Below are 24,826 nucleotides of genomic sequence, written 5' to 3'. Positions count from 1 at the left end.
TGCGGTGCGCCTTACCCCCCTTGAATGCCACCACCCACTTCAATGATAGAGCTCTCATATTTGCAAACGCATAAACTATGTCTTAAATTATGGCTATGTGTCTAATCTGGCCGTCGCTTATCAATGACTTGTTTGCAGTCAACATTGTCGAAACGGATTGTTTTTTTTAATCGGTTCATTTCCGTTTTATACCATTTTGAAAAACGCTTGTTTTTTTTAAGTTTCAGGAAAATATAAAGATTCTGTGATAATCGCCCTTTACTGGAATATACAAAAAACGTTGTAATTTTTCGGCCTATTTATGAATAGTTTTCAAATAAACGCTAGATTATCGATATTATGTGTACGTATGCACGCTATAGAAGCGAGCTGAAAAATCGATTCTCTCATTTCCTGATCAGCACACACACACACATAGGGCACACGTTGATATCTCTGTGAAAAAAGGTCTGATTATCCTAAGACTGGTAAAATAGATTCCTTACCTCAGATCAGATGTTCTCTAAAAAGATTATTCCAATTCCTGATCGCCATTCCAAATATCGATCGCGTTTATTTATCCAATGCTGGGTACTGGAAATATGTATTCCACACTGTTCTGATGGTCCACAATGAATCCGATCCTCTCGGGTGACTTGCCCGAGAAGTAAAATGAGGAAGCAGGATTTTTTTTTACCATGCGTTTCATTCAATCCATTCCAAAGGGGTGCAGTACAACAGGGAGAGACGATAGGGGGCCCAATGGAGCTCAGAGAGAGTTTGCAGCACTAACGTGAGATTAGATTGATGAAATATGAATTCAAATCGCTAATAAAAAAAAACAAGATCTCTCGTCGTTGGCAATGAACGGTCGGCATGAACAAACTAGATATCTTGTTGTTGGCATTGAAAGTGTTAAAAGTGAGGAGTACACTATGCACTTAGTATTCACTTTCAATTGAGTTTAATATTTTTCAACCAAGCCACATCATTTTCTGTTAACGTTATATTATTATTGTGTATTACATTGTAGATGTACATCGTTTTAAATATAAAGTCGTTTGAACTACTTTTTCCAAGTAACTTTAGTTAACCAAACTATTTATTTTGACTGCAGCTTTGCTGCTGTTTAACTGCTTCCAGTGTGTGAAGTAATTGGTAACTTTCAAAACTATGCTCTCGGGAGTAGCTTCCCTGACACTGCTAATCAGATAATCATTCAGATCAACACATTAGCCTTGGCCCTTGACTGACCAGGATGTGATCTAATAACCAATTCTACTAGCTTTGACTGACCAGGATGTGATCTAATAACCACTCCTACTAGCTTTGACTGACCAGGATGTAATCTAATAACCACTCCTACTAGCCTTGCCCTTGACTGACGAGGATGTGATTCAATAACCAATCCTACTAGTTTTTTAGTTTTACTGACCAGGATGTGATCCAATAACCAATCCTACTAGTTTTTACTGACCAGGATGTGATCCAATAATCAATCCTACTGTACTAGTTTTTATTGACCAAGATGAGATCCAATAATCAATCCTACTGTACTAGTTTTTACTGACCAAGATGCACGTATTCTGCCTGTCCACTCACCTCTGGGTTACAGTCCACAGTATCATTGATATTCCTACAGTCACCCTGAGTGGAGTTGAGAGCCACCACTTTGTACACAGGAACTCCTGAAGTGGCCAGATATCTACACACCCGTGTTAAGTAAAGTGCTGACATTGTGGAGTAGGGCACCTAAGCAGGGCTTGACGAGTGGCAAGAGTGTCAGAAAATCCCTCCTGCCAACTGGCTGAGTGAGGGACTCCTAATAAAATTAGCAGGCCATGATACATGAGGGACAATGGTGAATTAACCTACACATGGAGGGCAATGTAGTTGAAAAACAAATACTTTAATAATAATGAATAAATAAAATTGTGAAAGCTTTCGTGAAGGCTTTCGCAGCTGAAACATGGTTTATAAAACGTACAGTGTCCTCCAAGTGTGGCTGAATTCACACGTCTCTGTGGTTGATGTTACTATTCAAGCACCTCGATTGTTATGTTTTTTTTTGCCGTTATATATGGTGAAGCACAGTAACACACACACACGCTCCTTCCCAGACGCGTGTAGCTTTATGCCAAGCAAGCAGTGCAAAAACTTACCGTAGTGGCATGCAGTAATGCGCCTTTCATTTTCCGCCGCCCAGCGCCCAGGTCGCGCGGAAATAGGCTGTCTATTGCCATTCTCTTTGACAAACTCTAACCTTAACCAGCTCCTTAACAACGCCTAAACTTAACCGTTCTAACCTTAACCAACTCCGAAACAATGCCTAACCTTAACCATAGAAATTATATTGCCATTCTCTTTGACAAACTCTAACCTTAACCAGCTCCTTAACAGCGCCTAAACTTAACCGTTCTAACCTTAACCAACTCCGAAACAATGCCTAACCTTAACCGGCGAAAGAATACATGTTAAAAAAAAATCACGTTAAAAAATATTTTCGATGGGATTCGAACTCGCCAGCAAACAAGCCATAGGATCCACAGCCATGTGTCCTTGCCAATTGAGCTAGTGCCAGATAGTGAATAAGAGGCGGTGACTTATATATATTGAGCTCCAACCAAGGCGGGATCTCATGCGCATGCGCGAGCACGCCGGCGCACGCACGCACCTGAGCGAGCACGCCGCCGCCGGTGCACGCACGGTAGCATTTGTCTGAAAAGAAGGGCGCTTTACCGCACTAGCGTGCGGTGACGAATGCGGAAGCATTTTTGCACTGCTTGCTTGGCATTAACGTACAGGCTTCCCGCTTCCCAGACATCCTTGTTAATGACTCAAGTGCTATAATAGAGAGTGCTATTCCTTAATGCACACTTGATAATTTCTCTAAAAGCCTAAACGGAGAGCTTGGTACCAGTGCTACATGTCATTGATTGATTGATTGAATTGATTGATTGATTGATTGATTGATTGAAAACTTTATTAACAGATTGCAGAATGGGTACAATACAGTACAGCTCAATACACACAATTGTTAAGGGGATGCAGACCAGAGAAAGACTTTCGTCTTGTTTCCACCAGGGTCCCCCATTTTCAATTCATCAGGACATATATGACATACATGACATACAGATAGTCAGTACTGCTACATCTATACATTTATGACATACCAGATTTGCAAATACAGTACTGTTTGTGATACAGAAGGAGTCAAGAAAAGGGAGTATATACATTTGACGTAGAAACTGTACATTGGAGGAGGTTGGGTGGGGGGGGTTGGGTACACTGGGATATTGACAACCATACTGGGTAATTTACATTGGAGGTGGTTGGGGGGGGGGGGGGGGCACACTGTATAAGCAAGCAAAACTGTACATTGAGGGGGGGGAGACTCTGTACAAACAAACAAAATTGTACATTGGACTATTGACAAAACCATACTAGGTAAATTACTGTACATTGGAGGGGGTTGGGTTAGGATATTTACAGGGGCCAGTGTTGAATTGCAGTCTCCCGTAGGTGTCTCTTGAGAGAGGTTTTGAAAGTGGGTAGTGATCCACATTCCTTTACAGCTTTGGGTAGGGCGTTCCACATTGATGTGGCATAATTGCGAAACGTGTTTAGTCCCTTATTTGAGCCGAATCTGGGTTTAACATGATTTGTGGAGCTCCCTCTGGTGTTGTGATCGTGGTATTCACTGACCTTTGGGAAGTATTTTGCCATGTACATGGGTACCTTGGTCGTGTAGTGTATCTTGTAGACCAGGCCCATTGCAAGTTGCTGTACTCTGTCATCTACTCTAAGCCATCCTAGGTTGTCAAAGTGGGCAGGGGTGAGGTGGGTTCTAGGAGTAAGGTCAAGCAGTAGTCTGACCAGTTTGTTTTGAGATGTTTGTAATTTTGTTTTTAGCGCCTTTGAGGTGCTTTGGTACCATGAGGTGCAAGCATAGTCGTAGTACCCCTGAATGAGTGCTCCTGCCAGAGTCTTCAGGGTATTCTTGTTTACCAGAGAGGAGATCCGGTACAAGAATCATCACACCATCAGTATGTTGATGGAGGCTATTCTATTAGTGTGGCTGTGTGTCCTACTGCCTTGCATTACTGACCTATTCATTCAATGGCTTCTCTTCCCAGGGGAACCGTCCATGTTTGATCCTACCTGCAACGGACCCGTTAATAAGAGGTGAACCTCTCCCTCGCTACTAGCTACATCTCCTCTTGACTGGTCTTGGGAGTCAGTGAAAAAGGATACAGAGCGGTGCTTCCCCAGTAGACCACACACACCACCAGGAGAACGAAGGTGACGAGGGGATAGAGCAGGGTGGACATCATGTGACTGATTGCCCTGTAAAACGCACACAGATCTTAAAAGGTCTACCAAAAAAGATAATTTTAACAATATTCTGGTGTTCTGAAAAACATTTAAAGCGATATTAAAACTTCCCAGCCAAATGGAATATCTCATCTCATGAATAGTCACTGATTTTCAACCTTAATCCTATTATTCTGTTGTGAGGAGGACATGTGATAATCAGACACTGATTCAGACATTTCAACTAGCAGTAGGCACAACTCCAGGAAAGGAGATTGTTGAAGAAATAGTGTCTGCAGTGCTTTGTGATCACTATCACAATAAATCATTTCTCACATAAAAGGAAATAAGTGTCCATAACACGTAGGTACGTTTTATGTCCAATTATCACGTGTCCTCATAACAGAAGAATAGGATTCAGGTAAAAAAAAATCTGCTAAATGCTCCTTGGGACAACATTGAACCCTATGGTCTCTGTAACTGAGGGGTTACAAAACCCTGACTGTATTAAAAGGGTCATTCCAGAATTGGAGGACAATTAGGCATCAATACTTTTGAAAAATGGACCCTTTATTTGATAATTTTCTGTTATGTATTTCATAAAAACAGGTATTAAACCATCAAATATTTGGATTCGTCCAGCTCAGGCATCAAAGGTACACTTTTTATGATACGTTTTATTTGTTGTGTCTTATGTTTGCCGCAACCCTGTTACAAATACTCAGGAAGCTGAAAAAAGTACATTTAAAAATATTTTCAATAAATCCTTTACAATTAAGTAAAGAAAGTCACATGCTTACTGAATACTGATTTAATTTCAGATAAGACTTCACTTATATTAATTTAAGCAACTTTGAAATCGATCTTGCCCAACTTTTCAATAGTCACATCTTTCTTTTTACTAATTTCAGTATTTAATTTCAAATATTTGTTCAAATACATTATGCATTTAATCATGCAAACTATTACATTTACAATAGGTTAAACCATTGTGAGCTGAGAAAATCATGTATGATTATTTGAATAAAAATGATATGGCAACAGCCTTCAAATTAGAGTAACAGGGTTGCGCTAAGTAACAGTTACTTTACTTTTGATTGTAGATCATGACATATGTGACAAATACATACTCAGGACCACAGGAATGTTGTTTAATAATATTATTTTATTTTGGGACTCAACAGGATGAGTAGGAATGATACAAAATAAACATGTCAACAAAACCACAAACTGGATCAGAATAGGCCAACAACCTGGCATTCTTGCTGCATTCCTCACCTGAATAAGCATATCAACAATAGTAATGAACTGATATATTGGGAATAATACAAAATAAACATGTCAACAAAACCACAAACTGGATCAGAACAGGCCAACAACCTGGCATTCTTGCTGCATTCCTCACCTGAATGAGCATATCAAAAATAGTAATGAACTGATCAATCTTTTAGAAAGCTGATTTTATGTTCAGATTTCATTTTTCGTGGCTGGCCAGAGTATCCCATACCTCTCTTGCTATAGCCATGTGGCGCAAGGTAACATTCTCTAGGGGAGGAATGAGGGTCAGCATATCCTCTGAGGGATACCAGTGGAGATCATCCCTAAATGGCCAGAAAAAAACAGTTTGCCCCCACTCTATGCATACATTTCACTTGGCAGTGAGTCTCATTCACCTCCTGGATGATCCCAGGGTAGATGGTGTGGTCGTACAGCAGGGCACACCATTTCCCCATAACGCCTGGACTGAGCCACTGCACTTCTTCACATACACATGTGCTGTGTATGGGGTCTTCTGTGTGGTCATCTGTGGGATTAAAGCTGAAGATTTTTGGCAATCACACTCCAGATTCCCTGTTGCAGAACATATGCAGCTGACATCGTGGTAGAGCATTTTCCCAGGTGAAAGAGTGACCACCTGGTGGAGCCTCATAGTGGACGGTACGGCTGGAAGGTCAGCTGGCATTTCTTTCACTGCATTATCCACAGCTTGCTCCTGAATGTAAAACAATTTCACTTTTGATTGTTCCTTACTCAGAGCTTGGTACAGGGATAGTGCCGTAGGGATATCAACTCCTTGGGCGACAAGCCTGTCGGCCCTCCTCTGCAATGTGCCACCCACACCATCTCGGACACCTTTTCCATGGCTGGCTTCAAAGTAGTTCCATGATCGTCTTGTAAACCCCCTTTTGAAGATTTCAGTACAAAACAGGTAAAAATTGCCACGCTGCTTGTACTGTGTGCAGGGTCCGTCGCTAAGAAAATGGATGGTTTTCACATCTGGGAGTTTCTCTCTGATTTCCCTCAGGATGGGCTGCAGGTGTTGCCATATGGCAGGTGGTCCCTTCAGTCTGGATGCTGATACAGTGCAGAAGGAGGTAGGGGCAGATGCCTCCCCCACATAGTAAACCCCAGTGTGCAAAGTGGCCTGTTGGTGTGATGCACCAAAATGGACAGCCTGTACTTCAGTGCTGTACTTGCAGCTGTAGTTCTCTGAGAAGTCGATATGGACTGCACATTCATTTGCAGGGAGGTCCAGCTTCAGGGCCCGTGAGAAAGCATATTGCTGCCTGATGTTGTAGAGATGGCGCCTGAACTTCTGGAGCAAAATCTGAAAAGTTTCCACCAGCTCTTCTTGGGAGCATTCAAATTCTTTTTTCAAAGTGACCTTTGAGGCTGCTCCAGGATAATTTTTGTGCTCTTTGTCCACAGTGGCCCACTGAAGGTAGGAGACAGATCGGTGGCTCTGTAGTGGCTTGTGAGTGTATAGGTATTGTTGCTGCAGTTCTCACATTCCCCATACATACATTGCTTGCTTGTGGTGTCACACATGATGGCTTGTGTCAGGCTCTCCAAGTCACGTACTTCCTCAGCTACAGCTGTGTGGAACAACAGGGTTCTCCTTAGGGTTGTGACCGAGATGTCAAACGTTGGAGTCGCTTTCTGTATTTTGCTGCCCTCTGTTCAGCTTTCCTCAACGTATCCTGTACTTTCTGGAACTCCCTGTTTAACTTTGCTTTGGTAGCCCTCAATGTTCTTCTCCCAGCATCATGTTGCCTAAAAGAAAGATATAAACATAAATGCATTGTCACATAATCATTTCACTTGCATGGACTTTTTCCCAATTGTAGTTTTGCACCAAACAAAGTAATTACCAGGATTAGATGGGCCTAATAATTACTGAGTACATATATCAAGTAAATTAAATGGTAAATGGTGCATTTACTGTATAGCACTTTTATCCAAAGCACTTTACAATGTTTTGTAAAAGATTTAATGATATTTTTTTTAATTAAATTACCTTGAAGTCCCAGTTTGAGAGCTGACTGGGTATTCTGGCCTGACTGGAACGTCTGGACTGACTGGGGCATCAGGGCTGACTGGAGGGGTGTTCATACCTTCAAGTACACTATTCCTGGCATCACTCCTCTTATGAGCCTCCTTCCATTTTTTACGCTGGGCACGCTGCTCTCTCATACTGCAGTCTTTTAGCCTTTTCTTCTTCCCTGTTTCTACATCTTTTCTCCACTTATCTTTCTCTTTTTCTAAGTACTGCTGTCTCCTCTGTTCATCAGCATCACGCCTGGCACGGTAGCGCCTCTGATTTTCAGCAGTGCTCAATGGTGTGGAAGAACTCTGTAGAAATCAATTACATTTCAAACAAAATGTCTATTAACCTTTGATAAAATAATGATTTGGGTAACACCTTACATTAAGTCTGCATTCACTACTATTAGGCACTAATAACATAGTTGTTACTAGTACACGTAAGTACAGTTAGTTACAGATGGAACAAGACATCTAATAATTACAAAGAAATGTGTGTAATTACACATGTTCATGTTCTACTTCTGTAAAGACATACTGCTGAACTGAAGGAGATGCAACCCTGTTACTGTAGTGCAACCCTGTTACTCTAATTATAGTAACAGGGTTGCAAGTAACAGGGTTGCAAATCAATGCTAATGTTAGCTTTTACTTCAGGAAAAGATGCTAGCTGAGGAATGTAAGTTACTGTCAATGTCGAGGTTAAACATAGTTATATGAATAAAGAAAGATACATTTGAAATAAATGTGTCTTATTGTGATAATATGAGTAACAGGGCTAGAGTGACACAGTCAATCAAGGCTGAAAAGATTAGAAAAATATAAAAAGTAGAAGAGAGGACTTACCTTTGGTCTAGCCATTTTGTTAGCAGATGGCTTGATGATGTCATTTCCTGTGTCATGTGACTCACTGTTTTTATTTGTTCCCCTCTATCAGGTGAAATAGGTTTCGGTAACAGGGTTGCACACATGTTGTGGGACACAACTTCAGTGCATAATTACTATTATTTAAAATATGTTGATGAATAAACAAATTGTTTTTATAATTACAATAGACATATATCAACAATCTAATACCAAAAAAGTATATTTAAAACATATATTTAAATGTTATATTGGACATGCAAGTTGGTCATCAAGAAGGTGGGACAAGAGAAAAGTGCCATTTTAGGGGGTGTTCAAGAGCTATTTGGTATTTTAAATAATATTTTGGAACCACTTTTTCCACAACCATATTTACATTTAGTCTCAGGACAAGTACAATTTACATAACAAGTGCATGTTTTAGTATTTTGTGCATGGATTGTTTGGAATTTCATTGGTGGGACTGAAAATGTCCTCCAATTCTGGAATGTCCCAAAAATTGTGATAGATTAAACCACTGCTAATTATTATTATTATTACACTCAGAATAAGACGGCACGGTGACAAAGAAATATCATTTATAGTATTTATTATTATGCAGTAATTGTACAGAATGGGAATTAAGGGTCGCGCTTGTATGGCGAAGAATATGAATAAAGTCAGTCAGTAGCAAAGTCAGTTGGAATGAATAATTCCTAAGCTGGGATACTAGACTAAACGCCGCCTGGCGTGGGATGGCACTATAGTGGGCAAACGATGCTACCGCTGGAGACGGGGGTATCCTCCCAGAGATGTAAGCTCTGGAGGAAGGAAGAATGTTCGGATACTCAGTCTGTTCACTTGAAGAAAGGGGGTTCTCGTACGGAATCCAGTCCTTATAATCCAAATGCTCAGCAGCAAAGCAATAGCTGTAATCCAATTGCTCGATAGCAATGACGATAGCCAGCTAGCTTCGGTCCTCGAAGCTAGCCCGAGGTAAGATCTTCAAGGTGGTTAAATCCAAACGACAGTGGGTATTAACGAGGCTCTTCTCCACGGTAGTACGTTCCACAATCACTATAATCCAACCAATACTGGTTCTGCAATCGCCGCCGTAGGTTCCAATATGCACATGTCCAGTAGTTCCACGACTAGGCCCTCCTCGTGTACTGGCACTAATTACTAAGTCCACGCACACTTGCTAAGGTTTCACTAGTTACTAAACGAACGAACTGCTTGTAATGCTACATACCGAACAAACTGCTGTAACACGATTCACACTAAATGACGACTCTTTACTTCACATTAAGCTAAGTCGAACTTGACGTTATTGCATTAACTCTGACACTTTTACTATTCACTTCGCACGTTAGGTTCACAACACTCTGTTTAGACGAACTGCTTCACACTACATTAGAATCACACTACTGCTGCTGCGCCTTCCACGATATATATACTTAAGTGGCTTTCTAGTGCCAAGCCTCAGCTCTCGTCTCGAATCAATGCGCCGGCACCAGGCATGTTCCAACATGCCCAGACTCGCCTTTGAACCTGACTTCAGGGGCGCGTTGCCTGGCGCCGAGAACGTCAAGGGCATTATCCAATGAGGAAAGTGAATATTACTAGGATTCAAACGCAGGCTTAAAGGGATATAGCTTATATATATAAATAATATACAAGGTATATAAACAATAAAACGTAGATTCTCAGCTTTAATCTGGCCCTTCACAACAGCCGCCTCCTAATTAGTCTGCACCTAATTAGTTAAGGGAGACAGATTAATTGCTCCATACTTGTTGTGAAGAGTAGGTCAATCTACAAAGTCAGTGGGTCATGGTCATCATCAGGGGAGTCATGGAGCTTCGGCAACTCTATCAGCTTCGCCACAGGTCGGGTGTAAGTCCGCCCTTGGACTATGACTTCTGCCGCTCTGACCTTCCCATCGGCACCAGTAATCACTTTGCTCACGCGGCCGGCCGGCCACGTAGCTCGGGTAGTGACTGGTCTATGATCATAACGACTGTGTCCACCTTCAGGTTGTCCCTGTCCTTTACCCACTTCTGACGGGCTTGGAGGGATGGTAGATAGTGGAGGAGGAAACGGGTCCAAAACTGGTCAGCCAATACTTGGCTGTATCTCCACATTCTTCGGCCGTTCATCTCATCATGTCTGTACACCGCCTGTGGAAGGGCAGGGTCCAGCCGCCCCATCAAGAGATAGTTTGGGGTGACTGGGTCGACGTCTGCTACATCACTTGAGACGTAACCGAGGGGCTTAGAGTTCAAGACGCCCTCGATCTCCGTGAGGACTGTCGTAAGGACTTCCTCCACCACAGTCTGGGCCCCAAGCACGGTGTACATAGCAGTCTTTATAGAACGGACTTCTCTTTCCCAGGTTCCCCCGAAATGAGGGGCGTTCGGGGGGGTTGAACTGGAATGTGATCTGAGCGGGAGCGAGGCGGGTCTTAAGTCCTTCACCCATAGCCAGGAAGCTCTCTCTCAATTCTCTGTCTCCTCCTTTGAAGTTTGTCCCTTGGTCGGACAACAACACAGACGGGGTTCCTCTTCGGGCTTGAAATCTCCAGAAGGACATGAGGAATGAGTCCGTACTCATGGTCTGGAGGATTTCTATATGAACAGCTCGGGTGGTCATACACTTGTACACAATGCCCCACCTCTTCTGTCCCTCTTCCTTTCTTGACGTTGAATGGGCCGAAGCAGTCCACGCCCGTGGAGTGGAAGGCCCTCTCGCCGAGTCGGAGGCGGCAGGGAGGCAGGTCGGCCATCATCGGTATACTGGGCTTTGCTCGCCACTTGCGACAGGTTAGGCAAGTCCGTTGGAAGCGACGTACTGCTTCTCTCCCTTGGAGTATCCAGAAGCGTCGTCGGATCTCAGCGAAGACTCTCTCTGCCCCCGCGTGGTGCACCACCTCGTCGTACTTCTGTATGATCAGCTCGGTTATCTTGTGTCGGCTGTTGAGGACGATAGGATGCTTGGCATCGTCAGTCACGTCCGGGGCCCGTCTCAAACGACCACCCACCCTGATGAGGTGCTGGGCGTCGAGCTCTGGGGCCAAAGTGAGAAGTCGGCTGTCTGAGGGGACTGGCTTTTCCCCTTCCAGGCAGTCTAGTTCGTCTGGGAATGAGTCTCTTTGGGCTCTCCTTAGCAGAAGGAGTGCGGCCTCTTCGTAGTTCGATGCGTTAAGGTCTGTGGTGGGGGGAACCTCAGGGTGGTGCCACAAGAATGTCCTTTTCTGAGCACTCTCAAGGGTTAAGCAGTCGTCTAGGTTCGGGTCCGTTGGAGCCGGGGCGTGCGTCAGCCCGCAGAACATAGACTTCTTGATCTCTGCCTCCTCTTGACTCGCCTCCCGTGGTGTGGGGGTAGGCCACTCCTCCTCCGGGAGCTTGAGGAACTCAGGACAGTCACTGTAAATGTTAAGACGTGTGAGGTCGTCTAGGGACATCCCCCGTGTGATGACATCTGCTGGGTTCTGCTTGGTGTCAACTAGGGATGCTCGATATTGGCTTTTTTACCGATACCGATATTCCGATATTGTCCAACTCTTAATTTCCGATACCAACCGATACCGATATATGCAGGGTTTCCCCCCCCAAAAAACTGAATAATTTCAGGTAACTAATAATTTCAGTGGATATATATATAACAAATATTGTTATTGTTTTTTTTTTTTTTAAACCGATACCGATATTTTCCGATATCACATTTTACTGCCGATATCGGCCGATAATATCGGTCGGCCGATAATATCGGACATCCCTAGTGTCAACGTATCTCCAGCACGCTGATCCTACCAAGTCTTGAATCTCGGTGACTCGGACTCCGACGAAGACTTTGTATCGACAAGAATCGGACTGGATCCATGTGAGCACAGTCATGGAGTCTGACCACAGGATTGTCTTTCGCACCGTTAGGGTGAGTTCACGTTGTATCAGCGTGGCGAGTTGCGCGCCTACCAGAGCTGCGCAGAGCTCTAGACGCGGGGTAGATTGCTGCTTGCGGGGGGCGATCCTTGAGAGAGCCAGGACGAAGGCTGTATGTACTTCTCCTCCCTCCTCTCGGGCTCTCAAGTAAGCCACCGATCCGTAAGCTACTTCTGAGGCGTTACTGAAGACGTGCAGGTCCATCTGACACGTCTCCAGCCGCACTGTGGGTGGGAAGTAGCTCCGGCGAATGTTCACATTTTGGAGCGAGTCGAGTTCTCCCTCCCACTCTCTCCAGGTGGAAGCCAGGGGCTCGGGTATGGGGTCGTCCCAGCCCTGCTCCTTGTCCCACAGTTCTCGCACTAGCATCTTCGCCTGAGTGGTGTAAGGTAGGATACACCCCAGCGGGTCGTATTGGCTTGCGAGTGTTCTGTATACACTCCGTCGAGTGGTCGGTAGAGGGGTCGACCTTCCCTGCTCCTTGGTCAGGGGTGTTTGCTTGTAATGGAGCGAGTCTGTTTTGAAGCTCCAGACGAGGCCCAATGTCATTTCCTGTGCTTCACCTGGGGTGGTCGCCATCCAGGTCTCGCTGCTTGCTGCCTTTGTCTCTGGGGAGAGGCTGCGGAGTACGTGAGGGTCACTGCTGGCCCATTGCCTAAGGTCGAAGCCGCCTTTGACCAGGGAGGCTCGGAGCTTAAGCAGGATGGTTTCGGCTTCTTCTGGCGTTGATACGCTCTGTAGGCAGTTGTCCACGTAGAAACTCCTCTCTACGCTTTGTCTGACCTCCTCGTCGGCTCCAGGGTCTTCGGTCACGTGCTTTTGTAGTGCGAACGTGGCGCAGCATGGACTGCATGTGGTGCCGAAGGGGAGGACCTCCCATTGATAGATGGAGGGTTGTTCATCGTCGATCCTCTCTCTCCACAGGAACCGCAGCAGGGGCTTGTCTTCCTCCATCAGTCGCACTTGTAGGAACATCCCTTTGATGTCGCCGCTGATGGCTACTTTGTCCTGGCGGAAACGTAGTAGTACGCCGAGGAGGGAGGGGCCGAGTGTCGGGCCGGGCAGGAGCAAGTTATTCAGGTTCTGTAGTCCGATCTGATAACTGCAGTTAAATACAATACGGTTCTTGCCGTTGTGGTGGACCTTGTGATGGGGCACGTACCAGGATTCAGTCGTCTGGTCTGCCTCTTGGTCGTCGATTTTCTTTATATGTCCAGCTGTGATCAGTTTGTCGATCTCAGCGCGGTATATCGTTGCTTGAGGGGGGTCTTTAGCTAGACGCCGCTCGGTGTTCAGTAGATAGCGTTGTGTCGCTTCTTTTGATGCGTGGAGGGTGGGCATCCCCTCTCGCCTCAAGAGTGGAGTTGCGTATCTCATCACTCCGTCGACCTCGACCCTCTTTGTCTTCTGCTCGAGGAGAGCTATGGCATACTTGTCTTCCTTGGAGCGAACTAGTTTCCGTTCGTTCTTGAAGGGCATCGAGTCTAATGTCCATAGTCTCTCGACGTGCTGCAAGAGGGTGGTGTCGTTGTCGCTTACCCTCGTGTAGAGGCAGCGTGTGGACGTCGGTCGGTTGGAAGACCCGGAGAGGGGGCCTTGGAGCGTCCAGCCCAGGCGGGTCTTGACCGCGGCTGGGCAGCCTCTGGGTCCGATGTGGACCGCGTCCGTTGGGACGATGAGGTCTGCGTGGTCGGAGCCTATGAGCAGGGTCGGGGTGGCGCCGTCGATGAGCGGTATAGGCAGTCGGCGTAGGTGCACGTACTTCTCCATCAGCTGTGGGATGGGGTAGTTATAACGTGCCAGACCTATGTCATGGCTTGTGAAGGCATTAGTGATGCTGTACCGCTTCTCGGGCTGCTCGACCGCTGCTATTGTGAATGAGACGTTTTCGCCCTTTATGGTCTTTAGATCTCGCCGAATAGTACGGATTGTCATTGTTTCTTCGGTACCCCGCAGGCCCAACTGGGCTGCGGCGGAAGCGAGGAGGAGAGTCTTTTCAGACCCATCGTCGAGGACGGCGTAAGTGTCCAGGACCTTGTCCTCGTAGCTTAGGAGCACTCGGACCACTTTCAAGAGCACTCGGGAGCTCCCGCTCTTCGCAGGGTCTATATACAGGACATCTGCTCTCGAGCTGCTTTGTGGTACGGGTCTCTGCTTGTTGCTGTCGTGTAGGACATCCAGGTGGGCGCCGTCGCACTTGCTGCATCTTTTCTTCAGGCGGCACTCAGCTGCCATGTGGCTGCGCGCGCAGCGGAAGCAGCGGCGGTTCGCTTTGATCCACTGACTCACTTCGTCAGCAGTCAGCTTCTTAAAGGTGTCACATTGAGACAGCCAATGTTCATGTTCACAATACTGGCAGGCAATCTTCCACTTTCCCTTCGCGGGGTCTCTCTGCCGCCGAAAACGCTCTTGACGGGCTGGAGGGAGCTTCTCCAGTATCCGCTCCACGTTGGAATTTGCATATAGTTCATATCTCCCCTTCTCCTTCTGTGACCCGAGCATCCCCACAAGGGATTGCACCTTGATAGAGAGGTCATCTAGTGCTCTATTGTCTTTGGCTGGGGGGAGGCGGTCGATATCTCGTATTTCTTGGATCACGTAATCCCATATGTGTCCATAGCGCGCGTCGAGGGCCACCAGAGCATCAGAGTAGGGGGTTCTTGAGTTCGAATATGCCAGCGCTATGTTATGCGCTCTGGGCACTTTAAGGTGCTTGAGGAGGATGGCATATTTATAAGACTCGTCGTGTACCTCGGACATGATAGTCTCTAAACACATGCGTAGTTCAGTATACTGTGCTCTGTCCTCACGCGTAAAGTCTGGGAACGTGGGTGTTCCAAGGTAAGATGCCATGGATGGCTGGGACACAGATGCGCGTAGGGGGAGAGGCCTCCTGGGCGAGTCTCCCCGTACGGGTGGTCGTGGGTTAGTTCTGGGTGGGTACCAGAGGCCGGGCCCCCAGGTACTGCTCCTCGGTGCTGGCTGTGTATTAAACTCACCCATGGGTTGGGTCGGGGGTTCGTAACGCAGCGGCTCGGGGCTGAGGTCGGGGCTGTACTGGGCCTCCGGGTCCAAAATAGATTCGTGCTGGTGGGCTTGATGTCCTCCCTCATCCTCCGTTAGGCCTTGAAGTCTCTTAGTTAGTTTCTCGGCGACGTAGGTGGGGTCTTCCCGGTGGTCGGGTCCCGTATGGACTGATCGGGGAGGGGAAGGTGCCCTCGACCCGTGTAGAGATGATCTCCGGGAGCTCCGGGTGGAGGAGTGGGGGGTCGCCCTCTGGAGTAATTGCTCCATCATCTGCGCCTGCAGGCGGTCTCTTTCCGCCTCTCGCTGTGCATTGGCGCGGTCTCGCTGAATGTTTTCTTCAGCCTGGAGGTGCCTCTCTTCCAGTCTGATGGTCATCGCTGCGTCAGCCTGGAGGCGACTCTCTTCTAGTCGGATGCGTTCTCTTTCCATTGCAGACTGTTCGCGCGCACTCTGTTGTTGCGCTTGGAGACGTTCTCTTTCCACTGCAGAATGTTCGCGCTCACTCTGTTGTTGCGCTTGGAGACGGTCGCGCTCACCCTGGATACGGTCTCTTTCGGTTGAAGCTGTCAGCGTGGCGATTAAGGCTTGCGCTAGTCTCTGGTCAGCCTCGCTGGGGGATGACGCTGATGAGGGTGATCTGGCGTTGACAGGACTTGGTGGTGACCTGTTCTCTTGGCGCGCTCCGAGGTCCATCTCTGGAGCGCTGCTTCTTATCTTCTCCCGCGCCCCGAGGTCCATCTCTGAGACTCGGTACTCTATATCCTTTGGCGCTCCGGGGTCTATCCCGGTGGCGCTGTCTTTCTCCTTTGGCGCTCCGGGGTCCATCCCGGTGGCGCTGTCTTTATCCCCCGGCGCTCCGAGGTCCATCTCGGTGGCGCTGTGGTCGTTGGGCATAGTCAAGTCATGTCCCGCTTGTCCCCCCCCGTGAGCTAAGTCAGTTTCGTTTGAACCCACTGGGTTCTCTACTTGTGGGGCCGACAATTCGATTAGGTTGGGCATGCTTAAGCTATTAGTTTTATCCGCGCTTAGCGTCTTTTTAGATAAGCTAGGAGGTAGAACGACAGCGTAGTCCTCCAAGTGTGGAGGGGGCTGACGTTGGCGCCTAGGGCGCTCTAGTTTGGGAGAGCCGTTTGGAGAGTGTCCGCCGCTGGCCATATCACTATTAATATGATATTAAGATTACTGATACCCTCCGGCTCGAAGGACCAATTGTAACTGAGGGGTTACAAAACCCTGACTGTATTAAAGATTGTGATAGATTAAACCACTGCTAATTATTATTATTATTACTTGCCAGAAAGTACAGTTATAATATGGCAGACACTCAGAATAAGACGGCACGGTGACAAAGAAATATCATTTATAGTATTTATTATTATGCAGTAATTGTACAGAATGGGAATTAAGGGTCGCGCTTGTATGGCGAAGAATATGAATAAAGTCAGTCAGTAGCAAAGTCAGTTGGAATGAATAATTCCTAAGCTGGGATACTAGACTAAACGCCGCCTGGCGTGGGATGGCACTATAGTGGGCAAACGATGCTACCGCTGGAGACAGGGGGGTATCCTCCCAGAGATGTAAGCTCTGGAGGAAGGAAGAATGTTCGGATACTCAAGTCTGTTCACTTGAAGAAAGGGGGTTCTCGTACGGAATCCAGTCCTTATAATCCAAATGCTCAGCAGCAAAGCAATAGCTGTAATCCAATTGCTCGATAGCAATGACGATAGCCAGCTAGCTTCGGTCCTCGAAGCTAGCCCGAGGTAAGATCTTCAAGGTGGTTAAATCCAAACGACAGTGGGTATTAACGAGGCTCTTCTCCACGGTAGTACGTTCCACAATCACTATAATCCAACCAATACTGGTTCTGCAATCGCCGCCGTAGGTTCCAATATGCACATGTCCAGTAGTTCCACGACTAGGCCCTCCTCGTGTACTGGCACTAATTACTAAGTCCACGCACACTTGCTAAGGTTTCACTAATTACTAAACGAACGAACTGCTTGTAATGCTACATACCGAACGAACTGCTGTAACACGATTCACACTAAATGACGACTCTTTACTTCACATTAAGCTAAGTCGAACTTGACGTTATTGCATTAACTCTGACACTTTTACTATTCACTTTGCACGTTAGGTTCACAACACTCTAACACTCTGTTTAGACGAACTGCTTCACACTACATTAGAATCACACTACTGCTGCTGCGCCTTCCACGGTATATATACTTAAGTGGCTTTCTAGTGCCAAGCCTCAGCTCTCTTCTCGAATCAATGCGCCGGCACCGAGAACATCAAGGGCATTATCCAATGAGGAAAGTGAATATTACTAGGATTCAAACGCAGGCTTAAAGGGATATAGCTTATATATATAAATAATATACAAGGTATATAAACAATAAAACGTAGATTCTCAGCTTTAATCTGGCCCTTCACAACAGTCTCACTTGCTGGACTCCTGGATGAGGGCTATGGCGATGAGGATCCTGGTCCGGAGGAAGATAAATGCTGATTCATGACCTACGTTAATTGATGCAGATCAGACCTGGGTAATCAAATATTTGAGCATGATTTAAAAAAAAAATTACTTAAAGTACAACATCCAACATCTTTGGATGCTTTGCGATGTCCACTACTGAGGATGTTCTAGCTAGTGGTGAATGAAATCAAGCATTCATCAGTGCTTCAATACTTTGAAAAATAATGTTGCACCCTGATATCAGACTTACAGAAGGCCAGCCAGGTTTCCTGGACCTGCAGGTAGACTTTGAAGTTGGTGGTGAAACCAATGTTGTCTATAGTGGCACCCGCTTCCTTGTAGTTAGTATACTCCCAGTAGCAATGATATATCCCTGCAAGCAAGGAGGAAAAACAGCTTAACAGACACTTAAATGGACTGCATTTATATAGCGCTTTTATCTAAAGCGATTTACAGCGTACGCCTCACATTCACCCATTCACTCCAATGGCACAGACAACCATGCAAGGTGCCACAGCATTGGGAGCCGTTAGGGGTCAAGTGTCTCAACGACCGCTCAACGATGCTTATATTACATGTATTTATTGCTCCCATGTCTCCCTGTCTCTCCGTGAGTAGATGTCTCGAGTGATAGTGTGTTGATATACAGGTATACAGCCAGCCCTGGTCCTGCCCCTGTTGGGCCTGTCAAGGTGGTGTGATATTCCCTGCGCCGTCCTTGATGTGGAAAACAGCGTCGACTGCAGCAGCTGTTCTACCTCAAACTGGATCAGAGTACCACAGACGCGATGGATCTGCTCCACGTTGTCCTCAGTTGACCCAACCATGCCCGCTCTACTTCAACTGGATCTGAGTGGTTCTCCTGCCCCCTGGGGAATGAGACTTTGAGCTCTGAGCCTCGACTTTGAGCCTTCATCTTATTTCCATACCAGCGCTCTTATTCCTATGCCTTTTTGTTCTCTATTTAAATTATTAAATGTTCTTATGTACTTTAGATACTATTGCTACCATGTATGTATGTATGTATGTATGTATGTATATGCGTTTCATTACATGTATATACTGTATACATACATACCAATTATTTGCTTGTTCTATTCTCCATCCATCCATCCATCATCCATAGCAACACTATAATATCACCGACATCTTGATGGGAGATCCCCTTTGAACAGCTCATCTGAGGTTTCTCCCCACCTCGGCACCTGTGTTTTTTTTTTCTTCCTATTGCTAGGTCGTTCCTCATCTTCATTGGGGAAAGTCTGGGGGTGTTGCATACAGTATGTGGATTTTATGGTGTTTTTTGTTCTCAATCTATTGTGATGTTTCTTCTTGACCTGTAAAGCCCATGGGGGCAATTCCTTGTGATTTCGGGCTATAAAAATACATTTGATTTGATTTGAACAGACAGTAAACAACCCAAAGGCTAATATGACTGCTAACAGACAGTAATGGTGCACTTCTACACAGCCATCATCGAGTCCATCCTCACCGCCTCCATCACAGTATGGTACGCTGCAGCCACTGCCAAGGACAAGTGCAATCTACCATCTCTTCAGGACCTGTACGCCTCAAGGACCCTGAAGCGTGCAGGTAAGATTGTGACCGGGGTGGTAGGGGTCGGCCACAATCTGTTTGAGACACTCCCCTCTGGCAGGAGGCTGCGGTCCATCCGGGCCAAAACCTCACACCACAAGAACAGCTTCTACCCATCTGCAGTGGGCCTCATCAACAAGGCTCGGGCCCTCACTGACTGTGTTCCATTAACACACCCCACTGGACTATATTATATTTGTATATACACTCAAAACTCTTCATACTTGTTCAGACTTCACTGCTCGTACTTTTTGCACATTACTGCTCAATTGCACAGCCCTGTTAAATATTCCATTCCACTGTATTGTTATTTCTATTCTAATTAATTAATATACATCGTGCACAATTGTGCAGCCCTGGCCTATTTTATTTTATACCGGTAATTCTATTTTACTTCTATTTTAATTTAGTTTATATTCCATATGATTTTATTCTACCTTAATTGTCTGTCCATTAATGCTGCACCAAACGACCAAATCAAATTCCTTGTATGTGTAAACTACTTGGCAATAAAGACTTTTCTGATTCCGATTCTAATAACCCAAAGGCTAACATGACCGCTAACAGCCAAACAACCCAAAGGCTAACACGACCACTTGTCATGAGACTGTTAATGTTGATGTTACAGGCAGTAGTGTAATAGAGAGGATACACAGTTATACAAAGGAATACCCACCCCATTGTCTTGGTATTTGGAGTATACATCAGACCACCACATCTGGATACTTTTGGTGGACAACACAGATGGCATTCCTATAGATTGCTATTGTATTTGGCCTGCATTAAAACCGACAGCAGAGAGTTTACATTGTTTGGAACGTTTGTTTTATTAGTGCATCAAGTTATGTCCTGCATTAAAACTGGCCGCCATCGCCCATTCACGCTATTGATCAGTCTTAGTTCTCCTTCACTCTTCTCCTATGGTATTTCCCCATTTGCCTACCTGGACATGCAATATTACGCCTATGAATCTCCGAGTGACCCAACACTAAAAAGCGAATTATTACTATTTTGGGACTTGATGGACAATGTCTTTGGCATCATTTACATGCGTTTCATGAGTTTGCTTTGTCCCTAAAGTAGATTGTGAACAACCCCTCACCCGTTTACTCCGGAGTCACTTTCCTGGGTTGATCACAGAGCAGTGCTGATGACACGATGCCGGTCTGATGTATACTCCTCTTTCAGCCCAATTACCATTGAAATATCTAGGCCGGCGGAGTCACATGATACTCCCCTCCCCTCACCAGTAAACACCACTACTTTTGGTTACCTTTAACATACTACAGCTTCTAAATAACGCATCCATCATAAATCATAAACAACTAGTCTGCAAACCGGAACTAGACCATATGATCTGTACAATGATCTATATACAACCGACGGGTATCCCAGCTAAGCCTTACCATAGGCACCTACTCCCAGCAGCCCTATGATCAGCACCCACACCATGACGGGAGCGGTGAACCTCAACAGCAGCAAGAACAGCATACTGACCAGCATGGCTATCAGCAGACCACTGGGAGACGAGAGGAGAGGAGGAACAGATGGTTTAGGAAAAAGTGGAGGGAGAGAGGTAAAGGAAAACATTAAATGATGATATCAAGTATCAATTCCAGGTCGTTGGACTATGATCGCTGTCACTAATGAGTACCTTAGATGAAGAACCATATAAGTCCGTTTGATATCTTCAGAGGAACAATGTTTTCAAACTTTATTATCCAAAAAGGTGCCAAGTTAGAGTATTGTGTTCATTCATAGTTAAAGACGTTAGAGGCGGAGTACTTTCTGGTGATATGTCACATTCGCACTCCAAGAGATTTGGATCGAATTTGAAAGTGCAAATACATGGGCTGTTCAAAAGATTTCAAAAGTGACTTATATGGTTCTTCAGTGCAAGGGTTCAATTAACTACGGTAAGAATATATGAATTCCAATATAACTGGACGTTACACTTGATGAGTCAGAATTAGAATTAGGTATTTAGACAAAAGACATACAGAAAAATTATTATTATTGGATACATGTGTGTGAAACATGCAGTGTCTTAATGATGCAGTGGTCTAATAAAATTACTTAATGATGCAGTGGTCAAATAAAAGGTCTTAATGATGCAGTGGTCTAATAAAAGGTCTTAATGACGCAGTGGTCTAATAAAAGGTCTTAATGATGCAGTGGTCTAATAAAATGACTTAATGATGCAGTGGTCAAATAAAATTACTTAATGACGTAGTAGTCTAATAAAAGGTCTTAATGACGCAGTGGTCTAATAAAAGGTCTTAATGATGCAGTGGTCTAATAAAATGACTTAATGATGCAGTGGTCAAATAAAAGGTCTTAATGACGCAGTGGTCTAATAAAAGGTCTTAATGACGCAGTGGTCTAATAAAAGGTCTTAATGACGCAGTGGTCAAATAAAAGGTCTTAATGACGCAGTGGTCTAATAAAAGGTCTTAATGATGCAGTGGTCAAATAAAAGGTCTTAATGACGCAGTGGTCTAATAAAAGGTCTTAATGACACAGTGGTCTAATAAAATGACTTAACGATGCAGTGGTCTTATAAAAGGTCACAGTGATGTGAACAATGCAACTCCATATAATAATAAAATCAGATGCCATTAAACAACTAAATAAGCAAGTATTACAAATCAGGCACAGTCGAGGCAAAAAAAAGAAAATAATCAATGAATTTACATATTGATATATATTTAGAATCAAAAAGAAAATTCCCCTAATTGATTTCTGTGTGTATGTTTGGCCTACAGGGGGCACTGTGGAGTTGATCATTGCTAGGCAACTCACATGAGAATCCACGGCCATGACGACGCAAAGTCCGCAAAGATTCTGACCCCAACCTCCTCGGCGTTGAAGCCGCTGACGATGTCCCTATAGCGGAGACGAAAGCACAGAGGGACACCGCGTTAGTGACGGTACAGCGAGCAGAGACTAAACTACCAGGGGCCACAGTACAGAGTTAAACATTGAAGACACGTCGTCTTTAGGCTGCTACCTGCACTTAGGAGCAGCCCTTCTATGGTGGCAAAAATGTACTTAAAAAAGGAACACGCCAACATTTTGGGAAATTAGCTTACAGTCTTCTCCAGAGAGAGACGAGAAGATAGATACCAGTTTCCTCTCTGTGCGTTCAGTAGAAAGCTCTCTGGCTGCACGTTAGCCTAGCACAGCACAATGAATGGAAGCGGACATGGCCGGTTAGCGTGAATACTTGTACTTTCGCGCTCGGTTTGCGCGATCTGATTGGCCACTGACGTTTCTGGTCATGTGACATGTGCGCCAATCGTGTGATGCCTAGTTCTGCGCCTATTTCCGGGTCTAACAGCCTGCAAACTACCTAACGCCTAGTTTATCACTGGTTAAGCTTAGGCGACTCTTTCGAAGTTGGTTACGGTTAGAGTTTGGAATCAGGGCTGGTGTTCTATCGCCCTGCTCTAAGACAAACTCTAACCTTGTTTACACTGCCTGTGTTGTTTTTACTACCTGTACCCCCCCCCCCCCTCCCCCCCATGCTGCTATGATGCCTGAATTTCCCCAAGGGGATCAATAAAGGAATATCTTATCTTTATCTTATCTCTTAACCAACTTCGAAAGAGTGCCTAAGCTTAACCGGTGGCAGAACTAGGCGTCACACGATTGGCGCACATGTCACATGACCAGAAACGTCAGTGGCCAATCAGATCGCGCAAACCGAACGCGGAAGTACAACCCGCTTAGGGAAAGTATTCACACGGCCGGTTAGCCTAGGCATTGTCCAACTAACGCCTCTCCCGAAGGCTAACCGGCCATGTCCGCTTCCATTCATTGTGCTGTGCTAGGCTAACATGCAGCCAGATGGCTTTCTACTGAACGCACAGAGAGGAAACTGGTATCTATCTTCTTGTCTCTCTCTGGAGAAGACGGTAAGCTAATTTCCCAAAATGTTGGCGTGTTCTTTAAATTTTTGAGTAGATGGATGCTTCTGTATTGTGGCCCCAGTTAAAATAGTGTGCTCTTTTCCAATGGGAAGAACTATTGAGCAACATGACAAGTGGAATGAAAGAGGGACGGGCTGAGTACTATGTATGTAAAGGCTACTAAAGCAAGATAGTATGAGATACTACTAAAGCAAGATAGTATGAGATACTACTAAAGCAAGATAGTATGAGATACTACTAAAGCAAGATAGTATGAGATACTACGAAAGCAAGATAGTATGAGATACTACGAAAGCAAGATACTATAGAGCAGTGCATGGTCACCAACCCGTCGATCTTGATCGACTGGTCGATCTTTGAGACCTTCCCTGTAGATCTTTCCCTGAATTTTCTTTTTATCTTTCCCTGAGAGTCCACATTACAGTTCTACTTTTGTTTTGATGTGAAAAGTGATGCTGCATAAGATTACTGCACTTAGCACTGACTGAGAAAGTACATATTACAGTTCTACTTTGACAAACATATTACAATTAGCATTTTCTAATGTTAATAATATGAGAGTCCACATTACAGTTCTACTTTTGTTTTGATGTGAAAAGTGATGCTGCATAAGATGACTGCACTTAGCACTGACTGAGAAAGTACATATTACAGTTCTACTTTGACGTTTTAATGTTGGACAAAAGCATTGCATGTAATTAGAATACAGGCAAATAAAAGTCATTTAGTTTAAAGTACAATCTTGGCTGTCTTTTTCTCTCAACGCTTCAATAGGTAGATCTTGCCTTCACCAAAAAAAATAAGTGATCTTGGGCTTAAAAAGGTTGGTGACCACTGCTATAGAGGTACTACCAAGGCATCTCATGTACTGCGTCCAATGGGTAGTTAAGTTGGGGCATGAAGTCCAATGAGGTAGGGTGAAGGCAAGGGTTTATACATGAGATGCCTGGTTTTTAGGGAGTCCCGCATTCCTAAAGCAAGATAGTATGAGGTATTACTAAAGCAATATCGTAGACTCTTCAAAAGGGCCTTGGGGTCACAAAATCACTGTGCCTCACAATATTAGGTCTTTCAGAAGACCATTTCCCGGGTCATCACTAATCACCATCACCAACTGAGGAAGAAATAGTGCATTTGTGTGTGTGTATGTGTGTGTGTGTGTGTGTGTGTGTGTGTGTGTGTGTGTGTGTGTTTAGGGTTAGGGGAATAAACGCAATGCTTTGCTTTCCTATGCAAGATAGACAGCACTATGCGCTCCACAAAGCTCCATCTCTGAAGTTCCCTGACGGGACACTTCACTCTATGTCTAGTAAAGAGAGGTGTGTAGAGGTACACATCAAGGCCCGGCCCAGCAGCAAAGCAGAGCAACAGCTAATGAACAGTCAACTCAC

At 45.2% G+C, this 24,826-nt stretch overlaps 1 protein-coding gene across 1 annotated transcript in view; it reads right to left on the bottom strand.

The window, feature by feature from the left end:
* The window catches only part of slc44a4 (solute carrier family 44 member 4), a 58,642-nt gene that overhangs the window by 12,441 nt on the left and 21,375 nt on the right, over positions 1-24,826 (bottom strand). The window contains 7 exon segments of the mRNA XM_084313678.1: positions 1,582-1,684; positions 4,234-4,326; positions 17,876-17,936; positions 18,121-18,158; positions 18,160-18,280; positions 20,910-21,022; positions 22,306-22,389. Coding sequence (XP_084169804.1) covers positions 1,582-1,684; positions 4,234-4,326; positions 17,876-17,936; positions 18,121-18,158; positions 18,160-18,280; positions 20,910-21,022; positions 22,306-22,389 — 613 coding nt within the window.

Source organism: Notolepis coatsorum (genome assembly GCF_963971535.1).
Source record: "Notolepis coatsorum genome assembly, chromosome: 4".
In the NCBI taxonomy this organism is placed as follows: domain Eukaryota; kingdom Metazoa; phylum Chordata; class Actinopteri; order Aulopiformes; family Paralepididae; genus Notolepis; species Notolepis coatsorum.
This window is presented reverse-complemented; position numbering and strand designations above follow the sequence as displayed.